The sequence below is a fragment of the Melopsittacus undulatus genome, chromosome 3 (assembly GCF_012275295.1).
Source record: "Melopsittacus undulatus isolate bMelUnd1 chromosome 3, bMelUnd1.mat.Z, whole genome shotgun sequence".
NCBI classification, from domain to species: Eukaryota; Metazoa; Chordata; class Aves; order Psittaciformes; family Psittaculidae; genus Melopsittacus; species Melopsittacus undulatus.
In genome coordinates this window covers 80,577,035-80,597,009 of record NC_047529.1, presented here as the reverse complement: position 1 = coordinate 80,597,009, position 19,975 = coordinate 80,577,035, and the positions used below count along the sequence as shown (strand labels likewise).

Here is a 19,975-nt window from a genome sequence, read left to right as displayed (position 1 = left end):
TCCAATATGTACTCCATCTGCTACTACTTCTTATCCAGTACCAATTATCCTCCAAGGAAGAAAATTAGATTGATTTGACACAATTAATTCTTGACAAATCCATTTGGCTGTTTAAAACCCCTACGGGATAATAGGGTGGAAAAAGTAATATTATATAACTTGTCTGTGTATCTTTCCAGCCCTGTGCTTGCCCTCCCTTAGCCTCTTGAACTCTACTCTTCAGGAGTCCTCATTTGTAATTACCAAGGTGCAGGAGTGAGAACAAGAGGTGAAGGCAGCAGTCATTATTACAGCCAAAATCTTTGTATCATTACACCAAGCCTGAGCATTCCTGAATGAACATGAACAGGTTAAACTTGCATGAAACCAAGCACACTAAGTAGCCTTAATACTGTTTAGCCCTTTGACACTGACATGAATCATGTCATACACGGAGCCTGTTACAGTCATTTCTCGTGTATCCATATAAAAACAATTTAGCTATTTAACCTCTGTTGCCTGTATCTATACACACACTTGTTTGGGAAATAGTAGGTGCTAAAATATTTTTAAACAGTACCTCCCTTGACAAAATCTTTGGATACATTTGAACTTCTTAGAGATCAGGATAATATCGTGCATGTTTTAGGGTGCTGTGAATAACTAGGTCCTTTGAATTTCTTTCTGGTTTCAGACAAACTTGAACATTAGCTGGGAAAGTACAGGCAATAGAAGGCATAAGTTTAAATCATGTTTGATACAGTGAAAGCTGCTTTAAGCAACTACCCAAGAGAATAATTGTATTTCATTTCTAACATAAGATATCTATATCTGGAAATGTTACCTGGAAAATACTAGGAGATAAAAAGGTATCACAACACTTGGAGATAGCTTTTAGGAGGCAAGGAATTTGTCTTTTTGACAAGTCAAAATACTGTCTTTTCTTAGCTCTGTCTGCTCATGCAGTTTGCATATACAAATAAAATAAATTTTAAACAACAAGAAATATAATAATGATTTTTATCTCCAGGAGTTTTAAATTTATCTATTAAAAACAAATTAAAGTTGGTGAGTAATGCAAATAATCTAGATGAGGCCCAATACCTTGCTGGCATTTTACCATATACTTATGTATTCCCTAAATGCCACATGTGTAATCAAGGGGATTAAGGGCCAAATAGCCTTTTCAGACTTCTTAGGTAATTGTGCAGGTAGCATACCCCTTAGAATTACCCATGAAAAACATCCAAAATACTTCCATGTAGCTGCAAGCCATGTGAAATTAATGGCTTACACCTAGCCCAGAACCTTGTAGGCTCACCACGCACCCCTGCTGCCTCCACTGTGGTAGAGACGGCAGATAGTATAAAGTGACTCCAGGAGGTCACCTGGTTTGCCTCAAGATACAGAATTACTGTTTCTGTATCTCATATTTCTCTTCATCCATATAGCAAATTTCTCTCATTCCTTTTAGTCCACTTTCACATATTTTGTCCTCAGTGACAAAGAGTCGTCTGAAATGACCAGAAGTTCTTTTGCATACACAAATAATGTCATCATTTTAGAAGCCAATATTTCAGGGCTTAAAAACACATACGTTTATCTCATTGCCCTAGTTACACCCTCTTGAGCTTTCTTCAGCAATCTGACTTTCCCCTTGGTGTTTACACACCCTTCATGCTTTCAGACAATCACTGCATCCTTTCCAGCCCCTTTAACCTTCATCCAGCCAAGCAACAGTTGTTTGTTTAAATGTATTCACATAAATCACCTCTTCCCACAGAAATCAGAAGGAATATGTGATGCACTTCTGGGATCAAGTGTATTAGCAACTTTCAAAACCCCAAATCACTTTTTGTGATTAGGCATGTGTTGCTACAGGATAAACATTACACCGAAGTAGTGTATTTGGCCATCTTCAGACAGAATTGCCTAATTATTAAATCCTTGCAAATGAAGATTCATTTCTTTCTGAAAATTAGAGATACCAGCTTACTCTGCATATACTTCAACAAAATGGCTCCTTTGTAAAAATTCATCAACATTGAGCCAATGCAGTTAGTTCATTGCCCTTGAGGGCTGTTGTATCATCATTGATGCAGTTGGTTGAGCTGTGGAGGGTAAATTCCTCCCACTCACACCACCACAGTCACAATAATCCTTCTGTTCACAAACTTCCCAAAATATTTATTAAGATAATAGCTTGGAGGTATATTTTCAGCAATGCTTAAGCCTGTTTTCATTTGTCTCTCTTACTTGCCTTTTTTTCTTTTAAATTACATTCAGGGAGCGGGTTAGCCAGTGCTTAAAAGCTGGAGTTTCAGATAGACGGCTTCTCTTCACTTTAATTAGTTCAACAGGCACCTCTGCTTTCCAGCTGAGTTGCCCTAACTGGAAGCAACTGCTCCTCGGAATTACTCCCTCTCCTTGCTGTGTTACACAAGTAATGAGTGTCTCATGCCCCTTCAGTGAATTCATGGATGTAAAATGTACAGTTCCAAGGCTACAGGTGTGCCTGGCTGCCGAGAGATGTTTCTCTCCTTTCTCTATTACTTAATGAAGTTTTATGAAGTGAAACATGTCATTAACAATATAGGAGAAATTAAATGTGCTGATCAGGTATGATTCTCAACTTCCTTGTTAGCTCTTCTTAGTGAGTGCAGAGCAGGTTTTAATGTATTTTTTCCATGGCAATTTGAAACTCTGATTTGAGAGCATGCATCTTGAATGACTGTACAGCTTGCAAGGTAGTGAAAAGTAAGGCTCCTCCAGGAGAGCACGGGCTCTGTGAAACAAGCTCATGCCTGTGTTTACAGCCACAGCTGAAATGAATGCTTATCATCTTGACTACGTTGTCACAGTCCTACAAATGCTCCTGATTTCATCACTACCTTGATGATTTATTTAACATACTATTAGCTGGAGCCAAGTGATATAAAAATCTCAATTCGCTGTTGGCTTTTATAATAATGGAAATGTAAACTATGGCTTTTATTTTTCAATAAATGTGTGAGAATGTGACCTAAGTGCACCCTGATGACTCAGGCAATTGAAGCTGAAGCACTCCAAAAGTCTTACTTTAAAAAAAGTCCATTATATTTAAATGGCAGCGTACTTTCCAGGTGCATGACCTCTGAGTTTTGAACACTTATCATTACAGCAGAAATTGCAACACCACCTGTAACACAACTGCTTGCCTACTGCTCACTAGGCAACTGCTGTTTGTTTTTCCATAAATTATCTGTTAATGTACATGTCTGGGCTTGCTGGGTGTGCACAGGTCAACTAACCCAGGAGTGCAACTCAGCATCAGGGAAGACACCTGTGTTTTGGTCTGGTCTGGTACGCTGGGGAATGGGCAGGAAGCCTTTAAAAGGAAAGGCAGGGAAGCTGTTTGGAAAGCGAGAGAAGATTAGGTGTTTTACATCCATCAGTGCTTGCTGATGAGAGCTCTTTTCAGGGATGAAGGCAAGAGGAGAAGATTTGGCTATGGAAGAGGAGTTATTCCAGCAGAAATTGATCTCAAAGAAGCAGTTGAATCCAGGACATTGTTCTCAAGTGGCTGCAGCAGGGAGAATTGACCCTAGGCTGATGTGATTTACAAACAAACATCAAATAATCACATCTGATCTACTGTCTTCACCTGTGGCTAGCTGAGATCATCAGGCAGGTTTCTTTGTTTGGTTGGCTTCTGCATTAAATAGGACCAACTGCTCCTTCAGTAATAATAGAGCTATGTGACTTCTGTGTCTGAGCTCAGTACTGAATCCCTGTGGGACTGAAAGTCAGGCTTTGGTAGCATGTGTATGCTGCTTCTTCAGAAGGATGCCATATTAAAGAAACAGTTGAGGAAATAATTTGTGTTCTGTTAGGTTTGGGACAATATTTAATTGGTAAGCTGGGGAGTGGGTGTTAGGTGGGATGTGGAGGAGATGACTTTTGGGTGGAAGTCGTCTGTTCTGGAAGAAGAGATAAGCAATTCTTCCTCTTCTGTTTTCCTCCAGGTCTCTACCATTGGCGTGTTTGTGTCCCATGCACTTGGCTGTAATACTTTGCCAAGGGTGGCTCTCTAAGTTTTTATCTCTCCATTGATAGCAGGCAGCTATTTATCTTTTTTTCTTGAGGTCTACATTTGCATTTCACAATTGTTTGTTTTTGCAAAGATAAAATTGATGAAAGCTCTTGGGTTTCTTTTTCTAGAGAGTATAACATTTAGGAAGAATATTTCCCTTTCAAAGGGAGATGCAATAAACATCCTCTTTGAGGTGTATCCATTCTCATTTTAAATGTTTGAGTTGGTCATGAAGTGAGTAGTAATAAAACAGCTGTTGTGTGAGCTTGGCATTCTCTCTTGGTGCTCCTCCCACCTTCCTACAGCCAACTTGGCCTGGTATTATATCAGCACTGAGCATCTCTGAAATGCATGGCTATCACATGCTACCAAGTTGTACCTTATTCTTGGCTGGTTTTATGATGAGATTTGGGATGAGATCATCAGACTCCTTTTCATTAGTAATTTAGCAAGAGTTTCAACAAAGGAATCAAAGGACACTGTGTTTGGAAGAAAGAGAGGCTGAAGTCCTATTCCCAGTTCCAAGGCTTGCTTTTTCACCTTTTTCACTTTCCAAGTTCTAAAATTATTTGGGATAAGAGCAGCCAAAGGACACTGAGCTAAATTGTTCTGTCTCCGTGGATTTTCTGTCTCTTACAAGAAAGATTTGTATGTATCCTTTCTAGCAGACATATACAGAAAGAACATAAGAAGTTGAGCAAGCACCTGGAATGACAGTGTAGAGATTACCCCTAGACATCCCAAAGGATGCTGAACTCCTGTTTGAAAATTTAATTCAGGTTTATGAAACATTTTGTAAAAAGTGCTGGAGAAAATAGTAGAAAATTAATGCTAACTATTTAAATGTTGACAAGAAATAAAGTAGAAAAGCTGGGTTTCCTGTGCAGCTAGAGAAGAGGGGATGCTAACTTTGGATGGAGAAGGCAGAAGTAGTACGAAGAAGCAAGAGTCTTAGTAAATTTTGGAAATTGTCCAGGTAGTGCCTGAGATTGCATGAGGCAGATGGAGTCCCGATCTGTGGGCAGTTTTGGAGCAGTGTGCTGTGCACCTAAGCAGGTACCCCTGGGGATGTGTGCTTCACACTGATCACAGTCTGGCTCCTGGCGCCCCTCCGCTGACTGAGCTGGTGCTGCTGCCTCCCAGTCAAGAAACACAGTGCTGTGCTCCACAATGGGGAAGAGAACTGGGCAGGATGTAAGACGCTTTTGTGGAGCACATCTGTGGGCAGGAAGGGAGGATATGAACCTTTCCTTTCTCTTTATGCGTCAAAAGGTATCTTTCCAGAAGGGCTGTGATAATTGCTGTGTTTAGATTTCTTTTCCTTCATTCAAAGTCACAGCCACTGTGTTTTAACTGTAGCCTGCCAAGCTTAGCAGTATTTGTACACCTACCAAGCATAGTGCTAGCCTGAAATGTTAAGGCTACTGGAATGATTTTGTTGGGGATATGTGTCTCCCTCCTTATTTTTTAATCTAGTGGGGTACTGATATTGGGTGTAATGTGGAGAGTTCAGACTTTTTTTACAATAGAACAATTAGTTGTTCCTAACTGCTTTCTACCAACAGAAGTAAACATCTGGTTTGTGTGGAGCATATTAAATGTACTCTTGTCACTTTGATGCAATAACCCAGTCATGAGGCTGGCAGTAAGACTAGGAGCTGACAGTTAAACCTCTGAAAGAATAAATAAGGATTTCTGACTGTACAGCAAAGAGTATATGGTCTAAATACTGTCTATTTTAAAGCCACTGTTGTACCACTTTCAAAATCAGGTATATTTTCTGTAGTTACTTAACTGGCAGAGCAACAGCCTGATTGGCAAAACAGCTGATGCGTTGAGTGTGTGGGTCTCCATCCCACCCCATGCTAGAAGCTTTCTGGAATGGACACTTGCACGTCTGTGTTCTGCTGGAGAGCAGCTGCCAGCTCCTTTGGCTGATAGGAATGATACAAAAAAACCTGCTCTGAGGGACCCTGCTACCAGAAATAATAATTTAATTATTTAAATAAATTTAAGTTTAATAATTCTAAATGAAAATAAAGCTCAAATAACAGATGAGAATTAAAAGAAATTATGCTTTAGAGACTTTCAAAAGATGTAGTGAGGCCAATGAGATAAAATTGTTCCAAGATGGATTATGGTAAATTGATGGGTTGGCAGTTGCAGTCAGAGGTTGTGATGTGAAACCGCATGTTTCAATTTGATGACTTCCACCAAGGGGGAAGAGGGAGAGAGCTGAATGGAGATAAAATCATTGCCAATAGTGTGTTGCATTGTAATTGGCTTGTGTTAAGAGTTTTAGGGCTTTTGTGGGTCACCTGTAGGGGCTAGCTGGAATTTTTATTTCTCTCTTCCCCTGCACCCTCTGTGCATACAATGGCTTGCTTATTTATTTCTCTGAAGCTTTGATGTTTTGATTTAGACTTGAAATACTGGGCAGGGTGGTGTTAGTGATGTTGAGAAACCACGTGTGTTTTGCTCACGCACACAGAGTTAATTGCCAGGCCTCTGAGCAGGAAGCCATTTCCCTCAGTTCAACTATCAGGAACCTGTGAATTTTGGTGTCCATTACACTGTGGGGCACAATCCACTTTTCGAGGCAATGTGGTATCTTCCAGACTTTTGCATGTAGTTTAAAATTGATATCAAAGTACTTGGGGTTGTTTGTGGTATAAATTTTTTTTATTGAATTGCCATTTATGTAGTTGCCAGCAGTTGTGATAGTCTGATTCTGATGGTGCATGTCAGCTTTTCCAGTTTATTTTAATGAATATTTCAATTCTTCACTATTAAATGCTTTGTTGAAACCATCGTATCACTGTTTTGTGACACTGATGAGATAATGCATGCTACTTTGGGACAGAAAGATTGTCATCTTTTGTCTTAATGACTCAGATGTTTGTGTTTGAGGTTTGTGCTCTTCAAAGAGAAAGAGTTTGGCCTGGTGAAGGTGATCTCCCTGAACCCGCAATAGAGAAAGGAGACAGATGAGCATCCCTACAGCCACCTTAAGCTGGAGCTAGGATCCTGCTCTGAGAATTCCTCTAGAAGAAAGTCCCTCTCTCTTGAATATAGAAGAGTGCTCTCCAAGTTGGTTAATCCTGCCTGGTGTGTTGATGTGAGAAACTCTTATTAACTGCACACCCACATGTAGCTGATGGTGTGATAGGAGGATACACTCCCATGCACAATGCATCTGCCATAACTGGGCAAAACTAGATTCACAGCATTCACATTGATCATTTCCAAATCCTGTGTAGATATTTGCAGGAGAACATCCCCATGGAGTTCCGATAGCTGCTCTGTGGAGCGACCTTCTGTCATAGAATCATAGAATATTTAGGGTTGGAAAGGACCTTAAGATCATCTAGTTCCAACCCCCCTGCCATGGGCAGGGACACCTCACACTAAACCGTATCACCCAAGGCTTCAACCTGGTCTGTCCACAGTGCACTGGAGTGTATGTTAGAGCAATCATGAGTGGGTGCTCTTGTTGCAGCTGTTTTCCATAAAATGCCCTTAAGTTTTTTAACTGCAGGACTTTGGCATTCTTAAAATAAAGGAACCTTATGATACCTAGGAGGGGATCTTTTCGAGGGAAGGAGGGGAGGGAATATTTTAGTATGTCATAGTCATTGAATGTCTTGGGAAAATGGCATCTTGTAAATGTCTGAAGGTGAATAGATACTGTAATTGCAAGACCACAGAATGTAGTAGCTATTGTAAACTGCCATGGATTTGTTGTGATTCTTACTTCAAATTGCTTCTTAAAGGAACTGCTCTTGGAGTCAAGTGATTTTGCAAGATTTTTTTTCCTTTTCTCCCTGTTTTTTTTTTTTTTAATCAAAGGCTCTGTGTCTCAGATCAATTAAAGTCAACTGGCGGAGGGAAGTCTGCTACAGCCATGCCTCATGCTCCTCTGATAAAAGCTGCTGCCTCCTCTAAAGAGGATGACATCACAGCTCAGGAAGCAGCTCTTGGACCACCACAATTTCTAAACTAGTTTCTGTTATGTGCTCTCCAAGGCTGAAAAGTGCAGATATTCAGGACCTGCTTCTGTAAGTAGTGTAGCGAGCCTTACAGGGGAGCAAAGACCTCCACTGGCAGGGAGGGGCAAGTGGGAATGCTGCTCCTTGCACCTATTTGATCTCGATCACTGCTGCCTGAGTCAGAACAATGAGAGGGTTTTAGAGTTTGTGCTGCAGTTGTTTGTTTCTTTCTTTTAAATATGCCTCTAATCTATAAAAAAGACCATATACACAAGACTGTGCACACGAGGAGCTCAGAATGTTTAAATCCTGAGATCAAAAGTGTGCCTTGTTCAGATATTTTGAAAGTTGGTTGACATTACTGTTGTAAATGGTTCAACATGGATTTCAGAGGGTCACTGAGTAAATTATCCCTAACTAATTAAACCAGTTTTGAGTTATGCAAGCCTTCTCAGAGTACTGACAGACTTCACTGGCACACCTTTATCCTCGTATATGATAGGTTTACAGTTGTGTGCAATTTAAAGATCGATCAGTAGAGATTTTATACGTGGTTTGGACTTTTCATTATTTCTCAGTACTAGTCAGTAATATGATGCGTTACACAATGTGTCCTCTATGTGTGTGTTTGAAAGAAGAGTCAGGAAAAATGTGCACATATCTACATTATCAGTGGTTTCTTTACCACTTCTTCAACATAATTCTTGTTACTACCTGTGCCCTCCACCTCCTTTTCTCTGTTCTGTGTGTGCTTAGAAAAGTCTTGTCCCTTGCTTTACATGCCAGTTGCTCAGAAAGAAGGCATTTCTACTAGGCTTTTCTCTTTGATGTTAGCCTACAAAGTAAAATAAGCAATCTTAGCTTTGAGGACAGAAGAAGAGCATCTACAGAAATGTGGAGAGAAGATGAGGAGTGCTTTATGCCTTCTCCTGAAACTGCTTTTAGCCCTGTAGGCAAATGGTATCATTTGTTGCTCCAGCCATTCCGGGCTACCAGTGCTCTGCAGTCTGTCAGAGCCTCTCAGACAGTTGTTCACAGTAGACAGCAGCTTGAAACAGGAGCTTTTAAGGACACATGTAACCATTTCAGAGCTTAGAGATGAGCACCAAGTATAAAGGATTTCCTTGGCACTAGTCTCAGCAAAGCTGGGAGTGAGGTAGGGGCAAGGCTTTAGGGTCATCCTCTGTCCCCAGCTCCTGCTGACCTCTCCAGTTTCCTCCATTAACTGGCCACTGTTCTTTAATGTGTGCATGCGCGAGTGTGTGCATGCATGGGCACTCAGCTGTTCCCCAAGAAGGGTGCAGGAGCTGTCTGTAATTAGTGATTATTTAATTTCTTTAAAGAAGGGTAGGAAAGCAGTAATAAGAGGCATAGATGGGGGCAGTTTCCACAGTTCCTCTGCAAGGACAGCTTTGCCTTTAATGAGGCTGTTGGTGGTGGACGTCTCCTCAGGAGAACTAATGATGCGGTCCCCGTATTTGAACTAAAACTTTGATTTAACCGTGCGTCTTTTCCCTCCTCGGCCCCGTAGCTAGCGCGGCCGGCTCGTTTCCCAGCTGGCCTTTCCGTGGGGTGAAGAAAAGCTTGTTGACTTTGCCGTCGGACCTCACGGCAGGCAGGTGAGGCGCCTGCACCGGCGGAGCCCTGCCAGCAACAGGCCGCCCCCCACCGGGCCCGGCCCTCGGGTTTCGGGTTGGGGGACGCCCCGGGGCCGGGACTCCGCCGGTGAGTCGCTGGGACCCTTTGTTGCTGCCCCGGGACGGCCACGTGCGCCGGGAGAGTCCGTGGGCAGGCACGGGGTGCGGGACGGACCAGCGGACAGCGGGGGAGGAGGGAGAGGAGGGGCTTTGCTGCCGTCCCGCCGCCGGGTGGGCGCCCCTGCCGCGCCTCAGTGGCACCGCCGGCCGGCCTGTCGCCGGCCGAAAGTTGGAGGGGTGGCGGCGGCGGGGCCGTCCCGGGGCTGGCCGTGGGACGCATGGAGGGGCGGGGCCGGGCAGCGGCAGCGGGGAGCCGGCACTGAGCCGGCGGCCGGGCCGGGGCATGGAGGAAGAGCGGGCGGGCAGCCCCGCCGCCCCGGCGGAGAGCGGCACGTCTGAGGTGTTCGCCCAGCTGTGGGCTGACGTGATGGGCATCCTGGTGAGTGCGGGCGGGACGGGACAGGACGGGACGGAGCCGGGGGAAGAGTCTGGCTCGGGGGGAGCACACCATGGGGAGGGGTGGGCTGCGGGCACTGCTGTCCCCACCGGAGGGGTCGTGGGCGGTGTGGCCCCGGCACCTGCTGCGGAGGTTAACCGGTGGGAGGGCGGCCTCGCCGGGCGAGCACGTACGTCCCGGAACACCAACTCCATGGGTGCAACTAAGAGTGATATCAGCAATCGGTTGCGTCTCAGGCTGGGACGTAAGTTTTCTTGTCTGTCATTACAAGCGAGGCGGAGGTGCAGCGCAGAGCACCGGGGCTGTTCACCAGGACGGCGCGGACCCCTGCGCCCGTGTACGCGTTCCGGAGCGCTCGTATGGGCTGGTCCATGGGCGCATTGTTCCTGGCGCTCCGGCGTGCTGCCGGGTTCGGTGAAGTTTTGGTGAAAGGCTGGTTTGTTGCTCTCTTTATATTCCATGCACGTGTTCCGGCATCCCCGTACCCGGGGGGTCGTAGGGGCCGGGTTCAGGGCCGCCCGCCTGCCCAGCAGCGCTGCCCCGTGCCCTAAATGCACCCCCTGTGCTGGTTGTGTTGCTCTTACTCCCCGTAGTGCTTTTGGAAGCGAGTTGCCCGGTTACGGCTGGTGGAGTTTCTGCCCTGGCGATCATCTGAGGAGGGACTAATCCTCGTAATTCACTGGTTACAAACAAAGGAGATGGCCCCAGTTACAAGGGCTCAAGGAATTATGTTTAGTGGGCACGTAGAGTACCGACAGGATGGACTGGGTAGCAAACAGTCAAAATGCAGGAAGAGTCAATTCTTTATTTCTACTTGCAGCCAGAGAATAATATTTACTTTAGGTGCAAGATGATAATTACTGCTGAGGACTGCCACTCAGCAAAAAAACAAACACTGATGTTATATATGTACTGGGGCTGGCAGCTTTCCAGTGATACAGGAATGTGGAAATCAACAGTGGAGTGCCTGTTTATTAAGTTTAAAAGCAAATTAATAGGCTTGATGCGTATTAACTTTTTGTTGTTAACATTTATCCAACAGACTTTAAAGAATATTATGAGAAAAACCTTTTTTTCTGCTGCTACCAAAATGAATGGTAAACCCATAGGATCTAATTCAGAAGCATTATAGAACTGCACAGAGAATGTAATTAGCATTTTATGCTGCTTTTTTTTTTCCACACGGACTTCATTGTTAATATTCAAAGTATGATTAAAAACCCTGCCCCATTTCTTCATAGGAATTCTCTGTTGACTTGGCATTCAGTTTAGTAGCACCCGGATGTGTACACTCTTTCACTATTAATGATTTTAATCTAAGAATGCAAGCAGAGTCAGTTCTGCCAGTTTGTAGGGAGCACACAGTTGGTACTTCATGAACAGTCTCTTTCTCTGTTTTTCTGGCAGGTTTCAGTACTGCATTTAGTAAGAGCAAAATGCTATTGGATGCCTGGGAAGGAGTGTTTGAGGAGACCAGACCAACAACCCTAGCATGCTGAAGCTCAGTGCAGAAAAATATCTGATTCTCACACAACTACTAGTTTCTCCTGGCTATACAGGCTAGTTTCCTTCCTGAGAAAGCATAGCTATTTCATTATTTGTCTTCTAATAAAACTAAGCTAAAGTAATTTCTTTCAGAGTTGGTCTGCTTTATAGGAAGGAATCATCTGGTAACTGTGAAGTGTCCGTGGTTTGTATCAGTTGCAAACATAATCCAGCACTGTTATCTTTTCTTACTGCAGTGTTTTGTGTTGCAACACAATTACAAATACGAAAGAATACCCTTGTGTTGGGTCCCAAATAATAACTGTGCTGAGGGAAGACAAAAGCTCTTCTCTCTGCAAGCTGTCAGCTTTCTTCAGATTCAGGTTTTTAAAGAGTTTCTGGTCTCCGTGGGTACAAAACATGTCTTAATATGAACTAACTATAAACTTATTTATTGCTCTGTCCCTCTCTGAAGGCAAGAAAGAAGTAGATTCAGTGCCAAGCTGGCTCCAGTGCCAGCTTGACTTTGTGGTACATACAGCTTTGTCCTTTTCAAACCTACACTGCAAAAGGAGCACAGTAAACCAGATTTGTGGCTTCCACATGAAAGTCTGTAGATGATTGGTCGTGGTCCATGGGGCCACAACAGTGACCTGCATAGCTGGCTTACTGTTTTGGCATTGTCAGTTAAGTGAGGGTATGGGTCTTAAATTCCTGAAATTTACAATAATTCATGATCCAAAATGGTTTAGGGAACACAGAGGTAAACATTGGATTTATTCACTGGGGACTGCTTTAGGAACTACGAGGTTGATGTTGTGGAAGGCTAGGTTGGTCCTGCAACAGCTTGAAGGCTACCAAAGGAATGTGCTAGGTGGGAGAAGAGGCAGGAGAGAAAAGACAGGATCTTAGGAGGGGAAAACCAGAAAGAAATAAAGGAAGAAGGCGATCATCAAAAATTTGTTGATTGAAAGAGAGAAAATTTCATTCTTAAGTGATGATTGTAGGATGATGCAGGTTAGAAAGGACCTGAGGTGACACCTAGCCTAACCTTGAGCTGAAGCAGAGAACGCTCTGAGGCCAGGTAAGATTGCTTGGGGCTTTATCCAGTCAGGTCTTGAAAACCTTCAGGGACAGAAACTGTACACTTTTCTGTGCAGCCTGTTCCACTGCTTCTCTGTCCTTACAGTGAAAAATGTGGTCTTCATAAAAATGATGAAATGTCTGATTCTGCCCATCTCATATTGAGGAGTTACAGCAGTGGGGAGGAGGAGGGAAAGGTGTTGCCTTTCTCCCAGTGTCACTGCCAGAAGCCTTGGTGGCTGTGGTGGTGTCTCTGCTAGGTTTAGAAGGAGAGGCTGTGGAAGTTGGCCTAGCTGATATTCAGTACTACAGTTACTTAAATACAAACTGAGCCCCTCTCACCCAGTGGATAAATACATTTCATTGTTTGTGTACATTTAGATAGGTTCCTTAAAATAGGACCTCATTAAGCAGGAACCTGTGATGGCAGATCCCAGGTCCTGAGGGGAAGCAAATATTTCTCAAGTGCTGCTTGTAAGCAGCATATTTTACAGACTTTGAAGTTGCATAATAACCTTCTCTCTACTTGACAAATATTGAGTGTACTTGCAGCTGTATTGGGATTTTGCTGAAGTTAATGTAACTTTTCACGTTTGCACTTATTCTAATGAAATATTCCATAGGTGCAGCTGTGGTATGAGTACCTTAAAGCTGTTTGTGCTGTTAATAGAGCTCACTAGATAACATAATTATACTTAAAAGCTTTTGCTCAGTCTATAGCAAGCACATGATGGAATGTACTGGTTGATTATAATTTGCGGTGTCTCAAAGCGACCATGGATGGTGGAAGTGTATTAAGATTTCAGAGAGAGATTGCAGTAGATAGATCATGAGTAAGAATACAGAAAATTCTCTGCATCCCAAAATGGAACACCATAAAAAAGAATATTTTTGGCATAGAGTCATGTATTGATGTGGAGATAGCAAACTCTTATGCTGAGAGTCTGAAGATTTGTATGTGATCAGATCTGAGAACAAGTTGTAATATGAAGTGAAAATAATGAACTTTATTATTTTAAAGATGTGCTTTCAAAACATGGGCTGTTGACCTTAGTACAGGAAAGACACTGTAGTGTCTGTCTTGTTTATAGGATGTTCTTTCTTCTCATATAGCATAGCTGGAACAGGTATCTGTGTCAAATCTTGACATTAATGAAATCACTAGCAGAACTCTGGTGAGGTTTTATAGAGCATGGATTTCCCTGAAGAAAATGTCTATGAGGAGCTTTTGTCTTCAATGGCCAAGATGAGAAAGATATAGAGGAAATTGCAAGAGATGCAGTGAAATGCGAAGTCTTTGCAGCTTTTTATTTCAAAGTCATAGCTAGTTTTGTTTCAAACAGTTAAAAGAGGTGAAAAAAGGGAGTTCTTTATTTTTGATAGTGTTTTGCAGTTATGCTAAGAGGAAACAAGTGCTTTCCCACCATCTCCTGTGAGCTAAAGAGGACAGTGTTTTGACGACAATAAAGCTCACTTGGGTTTGTACTGGGCGCCCTACTATTTACATATATAATCTATCTTGCTTTCCATGATTCAGTGACTATTTGAATTTCTTATCAAAGTAGTAAAGAAAAAAACCAAGAGAGAAAGATGCTAGCTGATAATACTACTGTAATAACAAGTAATTACATACTGACTAACATACTTTGGGTAGAGGAATTTGATACTGAGCCTGGATATCTGGAGAGATCGGGAAAGTAGATCCGTGACTGATAAAAGCAGTCAGAGGATTGCCGAGAGAAGTTGGGCAGCTCCTACCAGCTGCAGATTTCTCCCAGGATTGCCCTTCCATAAATCATCTTTAGCTCTCCATGACCTCCCATGGAAATCTCTCTACTCCATTGCTCTCCCAGTGTCTGAGTCAGGTGACTCTGTTTCTCTGATGTCTCCTTGGCACAGAGAGGCCACTCCACCAGAAGCCATTGGTGTTCAGCACAGCTCTATGGAAAAGCGCAGGCAATCAATAGCTGTTCCAGGTAGAACTTGCTTTTGAAAATGCAATATACTCCTTTTTTTCCAGTTTTTACTGAGATGTTGCAAAATGGCTCTGGCACTGTGTTGTTAGCTCAAAAAGCACTTTGGCACATTCTGATTCAGAACTTTTTTTGTTCTGACTTCTGCTTTGGAGTACATTTTGAAAGCATATCCCAGTTGCAACAATAAGGATAAAACCAGAAGGCCTGGCCTCTGCTTTTCAGACTGGCAGGTATTGTTTTTTTCTGTTTTAAAAGAAAAGGAAATATTTCTCAAATAAAAAAATCAAACCACAAAGTCACTGACTGTCAGTTGAGGTGTTGGATTCAGTTTTATATTTGAAACTTAACCTACTGCATCTGTTTTCCCTCTCATCTCCATGCAGCATTATGGCTAGCAATGCTAATACCTTTATGAAGAAAGAGAGGTTGTAGAGATAACCTTTGGTCCAGGCTTTTTCTTGCATGTCAAGTCACATAAAACAGATGTCTCCATCAGACAGTTCAGTCCCCACAAGACCCTGCGCAGTCAGGAATGATAAGAGATTTTGGTTCTGGTACCCTGAAATCAAGCTCTGGGTTTCCCTGGTCTTTGAATTGCAGAGGCAAAAATAGGAAAGATTTGTATATACCTGCTCTTTGTCTACTATGAACTGTGGTTTACTAGATAATAACTATGAATTTAAGGTAAACTTGATTCTTGATGATAAAAATTTATTTTCTGGTGAGTTGCTGTTTTGCTGTGAATACGGGCTCCATTATCAGCATTTGGGAATACTCTTTTTCCTCATATTCATTCGCATTTTGTAAGTCAATCAACCAAATGCTGTCTTTTAAGAGCAGCGGATTGTCAGATCACCAGAATTTGCCTGTAATGATGCCTCCTTTTTGTAGATGTAAAAAAATGGCAGTCTCTAAACAGAAAGGAAATGTGAAAATTGGTGTGGAAAATTAAAGTTTTGCACATGCAGGACAATGATAAAGGAATTTTATTGTACGGAATGTGATGTATTGCACATGCTGGTTAGCATTTTCTGTAGTCAGGTGAAAAACATTTTTAGCGTGTATCAGAGCGAATGACATTTTGCAGGACTGGGTAATGATGTATCTAACTTATTCTGATGCTGTCAAGAAATCAATGTAAATTAGCGCTGATTGCACAAGATGCTGTGCAAATGGGAGCAGAGAGGGTAAGCTGTGTGTGTAAAGCAGAGGGACTGGGGTGCAATAGAGCAGGGTCACTGCTGGATGTGGTGCAGGGTTGTGAGGAATGGACAAAATGGGCAGTGCCTGGGGCAAGGGAGGTTGAGTAAGAGGGGAGAAAGGACTTCCATACCCCACCTTAACTACTCCGGTGTTGGTCCTTGGCTCAGCTCCTTCAGGACTTCTTTTCCCTCTAGATATGGCATGATAGAGGAGAGAATGCTGGTGCACCCAGTCCTGTTGCCTGTGCTTTCCCAGGTGTCCCTTCCTCTTTTGGAGTCTGGTTGTAGATTTTACTTCATGGAGCAGCACAGGATTTCTCCTGTTCCATTTACCCTGTTGTCATGGTATTAATGATTGTAGAGCACACATTGTACTTGGACTTTAGGAGGTGCAGTGACACAGGATGAATAAGAATTACTTCGTAATGTCACAGCAAAGTGATTTGTCACAATACCTGTTTTAACGTAAAGTGCTGCTAATGATTTTCCTCTTTAATTGCAGTGACTAATGAACATTCTGCCATTATTGGTGATATGAGGGAGGAGGAAGGTGGTGGTTGTGACTGCAGAAAGGCTGAGGTAACTTTGCAAGAGTTTGGAGGCCATGTTTTACATGAGGAGATTAACATAAAGACGGAATTGGATTTAATATGTGCAAGTCTGTAAAAATTAAGTTTCTGCTATAAAAGCATATTCTCGGAGTACGTAGGTACACGTGTTGTGTGATTAGAGAAGTATGAATGTTTTTTTTTTCTCACTATCATCAAGAGACTTAACTGTCCTGTTGGCAGGACAGAAATACAGCACAGTTCCCTGAAACACATTTGAACCCAGGAGTTCACAACACGGATTTCCATTATGGAAAGTAAGTACTCTATAAATAAAAGGAGCTGCCGCCACCACAGTGCACTCTCTGTGGTGTGGGTCAGGTGTGGGCACGTGGCTCTGCTTTGATCTTCTTGAGGTGAGGGGAATGCTTTTCCTGGCTGACTGTAGTAGCAGACTGCCGTGTTTTGAAGCACAAAGTTATAATATACTAGTTTTATTAGCACTTTGATTAGTGTAATAAAATACTTGATGGTTTAAGTTTTAATGACACCTGGATAAGCATTTCTGAGCTACCTACTAATTTTAGAGGCATGCTTCCTATGAGGAGATTGAAACTGAGAGTGGGGATTGTATAACCTATTTGGAGAACAGCTTTAAGGAGGTTGTAACTGGAAAACTAGATGGACAAGCTCAAGAATGTGATACAACAAAGATTTATAAAGCATACTTCAAGGCTTTTTTATGGGAAGTTATACAATAAAATGGAGAGCTGGTTCCTTGTATCCATGTCATGATCCAACTGTGATCTGGTTAAGAGTGCTGTAGCACACTTGACCCTGCTACAGGCCAATTAGATTTTGCTGATTTGGCTTCCCTGTGGTCCTGCATGAACACAGGGGTATGCTATTCAGATCAGTTTACATGATCAGGCTTCCAGATGGAAAAGATACGGATGTTTTTATGTGCATCAGTAAACACAAGCATTGAAGCTTACAAGCATGGTAACATAATTATCAAGAATATAAATATGTTATTTTCTGTTTCATTATTGTCACTGTATTTAAGATGATATACAGTGCTTTTTGGTCTTTGATAACAGCATACTAAAGTTTTATATTGCAGTGTTACCCACCTTTCCATATGTGTGTGAGAGTGTGTGTGTATGTAAAGGAGATTAGGTAACTATTTGATATAACATCAATACTTTGAAAGCTTTGCAGTGATGAGAGTCAATAGATGGTAGTGAAAACACTGCCATGCTTGTTACAATGTTAAACAGAGAGTTACATGAGCAATGTCTTGATTGCAAGATGCTCCTAACACTTTCGCTTGCAACTGAAGATGCTTTGTGCAGTGTGAATGGGCATGTTGGAAACAAAGGATGCAGAAATACAGAAAAGGTAAAGGGTCTAACTTCTGCTCTGTTTACAGAAAAACTTGATGAGCCTAAGGCATGGAAGTTTGTTTTTTTTTTTTATTGCTGAGAAGTGTGTGGCCTGTAGGTTTTCAGTAAAAAAGGAAAAAGCAACTTTTGTCATTCCTTCACAAATTCAGACTAGTTGAATGTCCTGGCCCTTTCAGTGCCAGCACCAAGCTGACCCTACTGTAGAGTTTTCTCCTCTTGACTGTAACCCCAGTCTAACTTGATGGAGAAAAAAATGGATTTGAGAGCACTTATCATAAGAGCTCATTGCACCACAATGGAACTGTTGAAAGTTTTTTTTAGTGAGTGTACATCCACAGCTGGAGCTTGTGTGAAAACATGTGCCAGGTCTGATTGCACAGCAGTATGTTGTACTTCAGCAGAAAGGCACTTTAGGCTTTTAAGGTATTTTGCTTGCCAGAATAATATCATACTGGTCATAATACCTCTGGAAGTGTTAAGTCATTGCTGTAGAATATGTGGGGTTTATGCACTTACAGTTTAGGAGATGTGTTTTGTCTTTGTTTATTATCTCTGTTTATCTGTATCTGTTACAGTTCTGAAACACTTTCATCCTCTGGATTTTGTGCTTGCAGTCTTCAGCAGCAGCTTCCTGCATAATCCAATTCATCTGAAAGAGTGAAATTTCTCACCTGAAATTTCTACTGCAATCCCAGGGATGGAGTGCAAATAGAGGATACTTATTTTCTACTGCTAAATTGAGGCTTATCTCTTTTCACCATCCCTGTTAGACTTATTTTATGTTGTTATCAATATCAGTGCATAGACTTAAATGTAGCCTTTGGTTATACAGAATCATTTTTAATACTTATGAGCTTTGGAGCTTTAAGTGGTTGGCCAGCTTAGTGCAATAGCTCTGAAAGCTGACAGTAAGTATTTTGCATTTAAACTAAAATGTATACTGTGTAAGGATGAAAATAAGAAAAATCCCATTTTAATACATAAATGTATTTGTGTTCATACATAATATACACCTCAACTTGCAGGCTGTGATTTCCACTTTATTATTAGGCTTCTTTCCCACCTTAGAATTCATAAATAACAATTGTAACACAGGAAAAGGTGGGGCAAATAGCACTTGGTGTGTCAGTTGTGGTTCCTGTCTTAAAGTTTCTGTCTTCACACTTCCATCTTCAAGATGACTGTATGCTTACACTTCAAAAAAACTCACTGCTTCAGAGTGTGTTGTGGGAATATGTCATGTTTTGTACAACACTTGGGGAGAATAGATCTCCGTGTGCACTATTTTATCAGAGGACTAATAAAGATACGGTATTTCAAAACCAAAACCACGGTAAGGCTAGGAAATTTCTAGTCAAACAAGCAATGAAAAGCTGATGGTCAGCTGTTATGTTGGGCATATCATGGAATACAGCAGTTGAGCACAAGTCCTTGTTGGCTGGTTTCTGACATGTTCTTTGTTGGATTTACATGGTGCTTTGTGTCAGAGGGAGGACTAATTAGGCTCAGAAGAGGTATTTGGGTTTTCATGTATGTCTGGTGTATATAGATGAGTTTTTTTCCAGCACACCAAACACAGTAGGGGATCACCACCACAGAACCTGTTGTGTTCCTGCTGTCCCTGAGGGCACTTGCTATTTGCCACAGATTTTGTTGGAAGTAAGAGCAGGCTGTGGGCAGGCTGTTTATGCCCTTTGAAAAATGTTGACAGCAGAGGTAGCTTCAGGTACCACAGTGGAATACTGGTGTGGCTGCAGTAGCAGACATCTCATCTCCCACTGGATGTGTTTCCTTAGGTCTGTCTGTTTTCATTTCACTGAGGAAAAAGGGCTGAGTAAAGGCAGATTTCCTGCTGGCAGGGCATGCTGTGAATCTTCATACATGGCAAATTCTTTGGACGTTTTTCTCGGTGTTTTTACATACCATAGTTCTGTAAAGTTTCTCAAGGGTCATTTTCCTTATAGAAGAAAATGACATATTCCTGGTGTCTCTTCTTAATTACCCAAATTCATCTGTTAGTGTCCAGTTATATGTGGAAGCTTCCACCTTGTTTGCTGCACACTGTGCAAATAAAAATTGGA

At 42.1% G+C, this 19,975-nt stretch overlaps 1 protein-coding gene across 2 annotated transcripts in view; it reads left to right on the top strand.

Annotated features, from left to right (window-relative positions):
* The first annotated feature begins 10,078 nt into the window (after nt 1–10,078).
* The window catches only part of SASH1 (SAM and SH3 domain containing 1), a 121,236-nt gene continuing 111,339 nt past the window's right edge, over nt 10,079–19,975 (top strand). For both annotated transcript variants that reach the window (XM_034060509.1, XM_034060508.1), the window contains exon 1: nt 10,079–10,176. In XM_034060509.1, the coding sequence (XP_033916400.1) occupies nt 10,081–10,176 (96 nt within the window). In that variant the 5' untranslated portion in view covers nt 10,079–10,080. The remainder of the gene's footprint in view (nt 10,177–19,975) is intronic.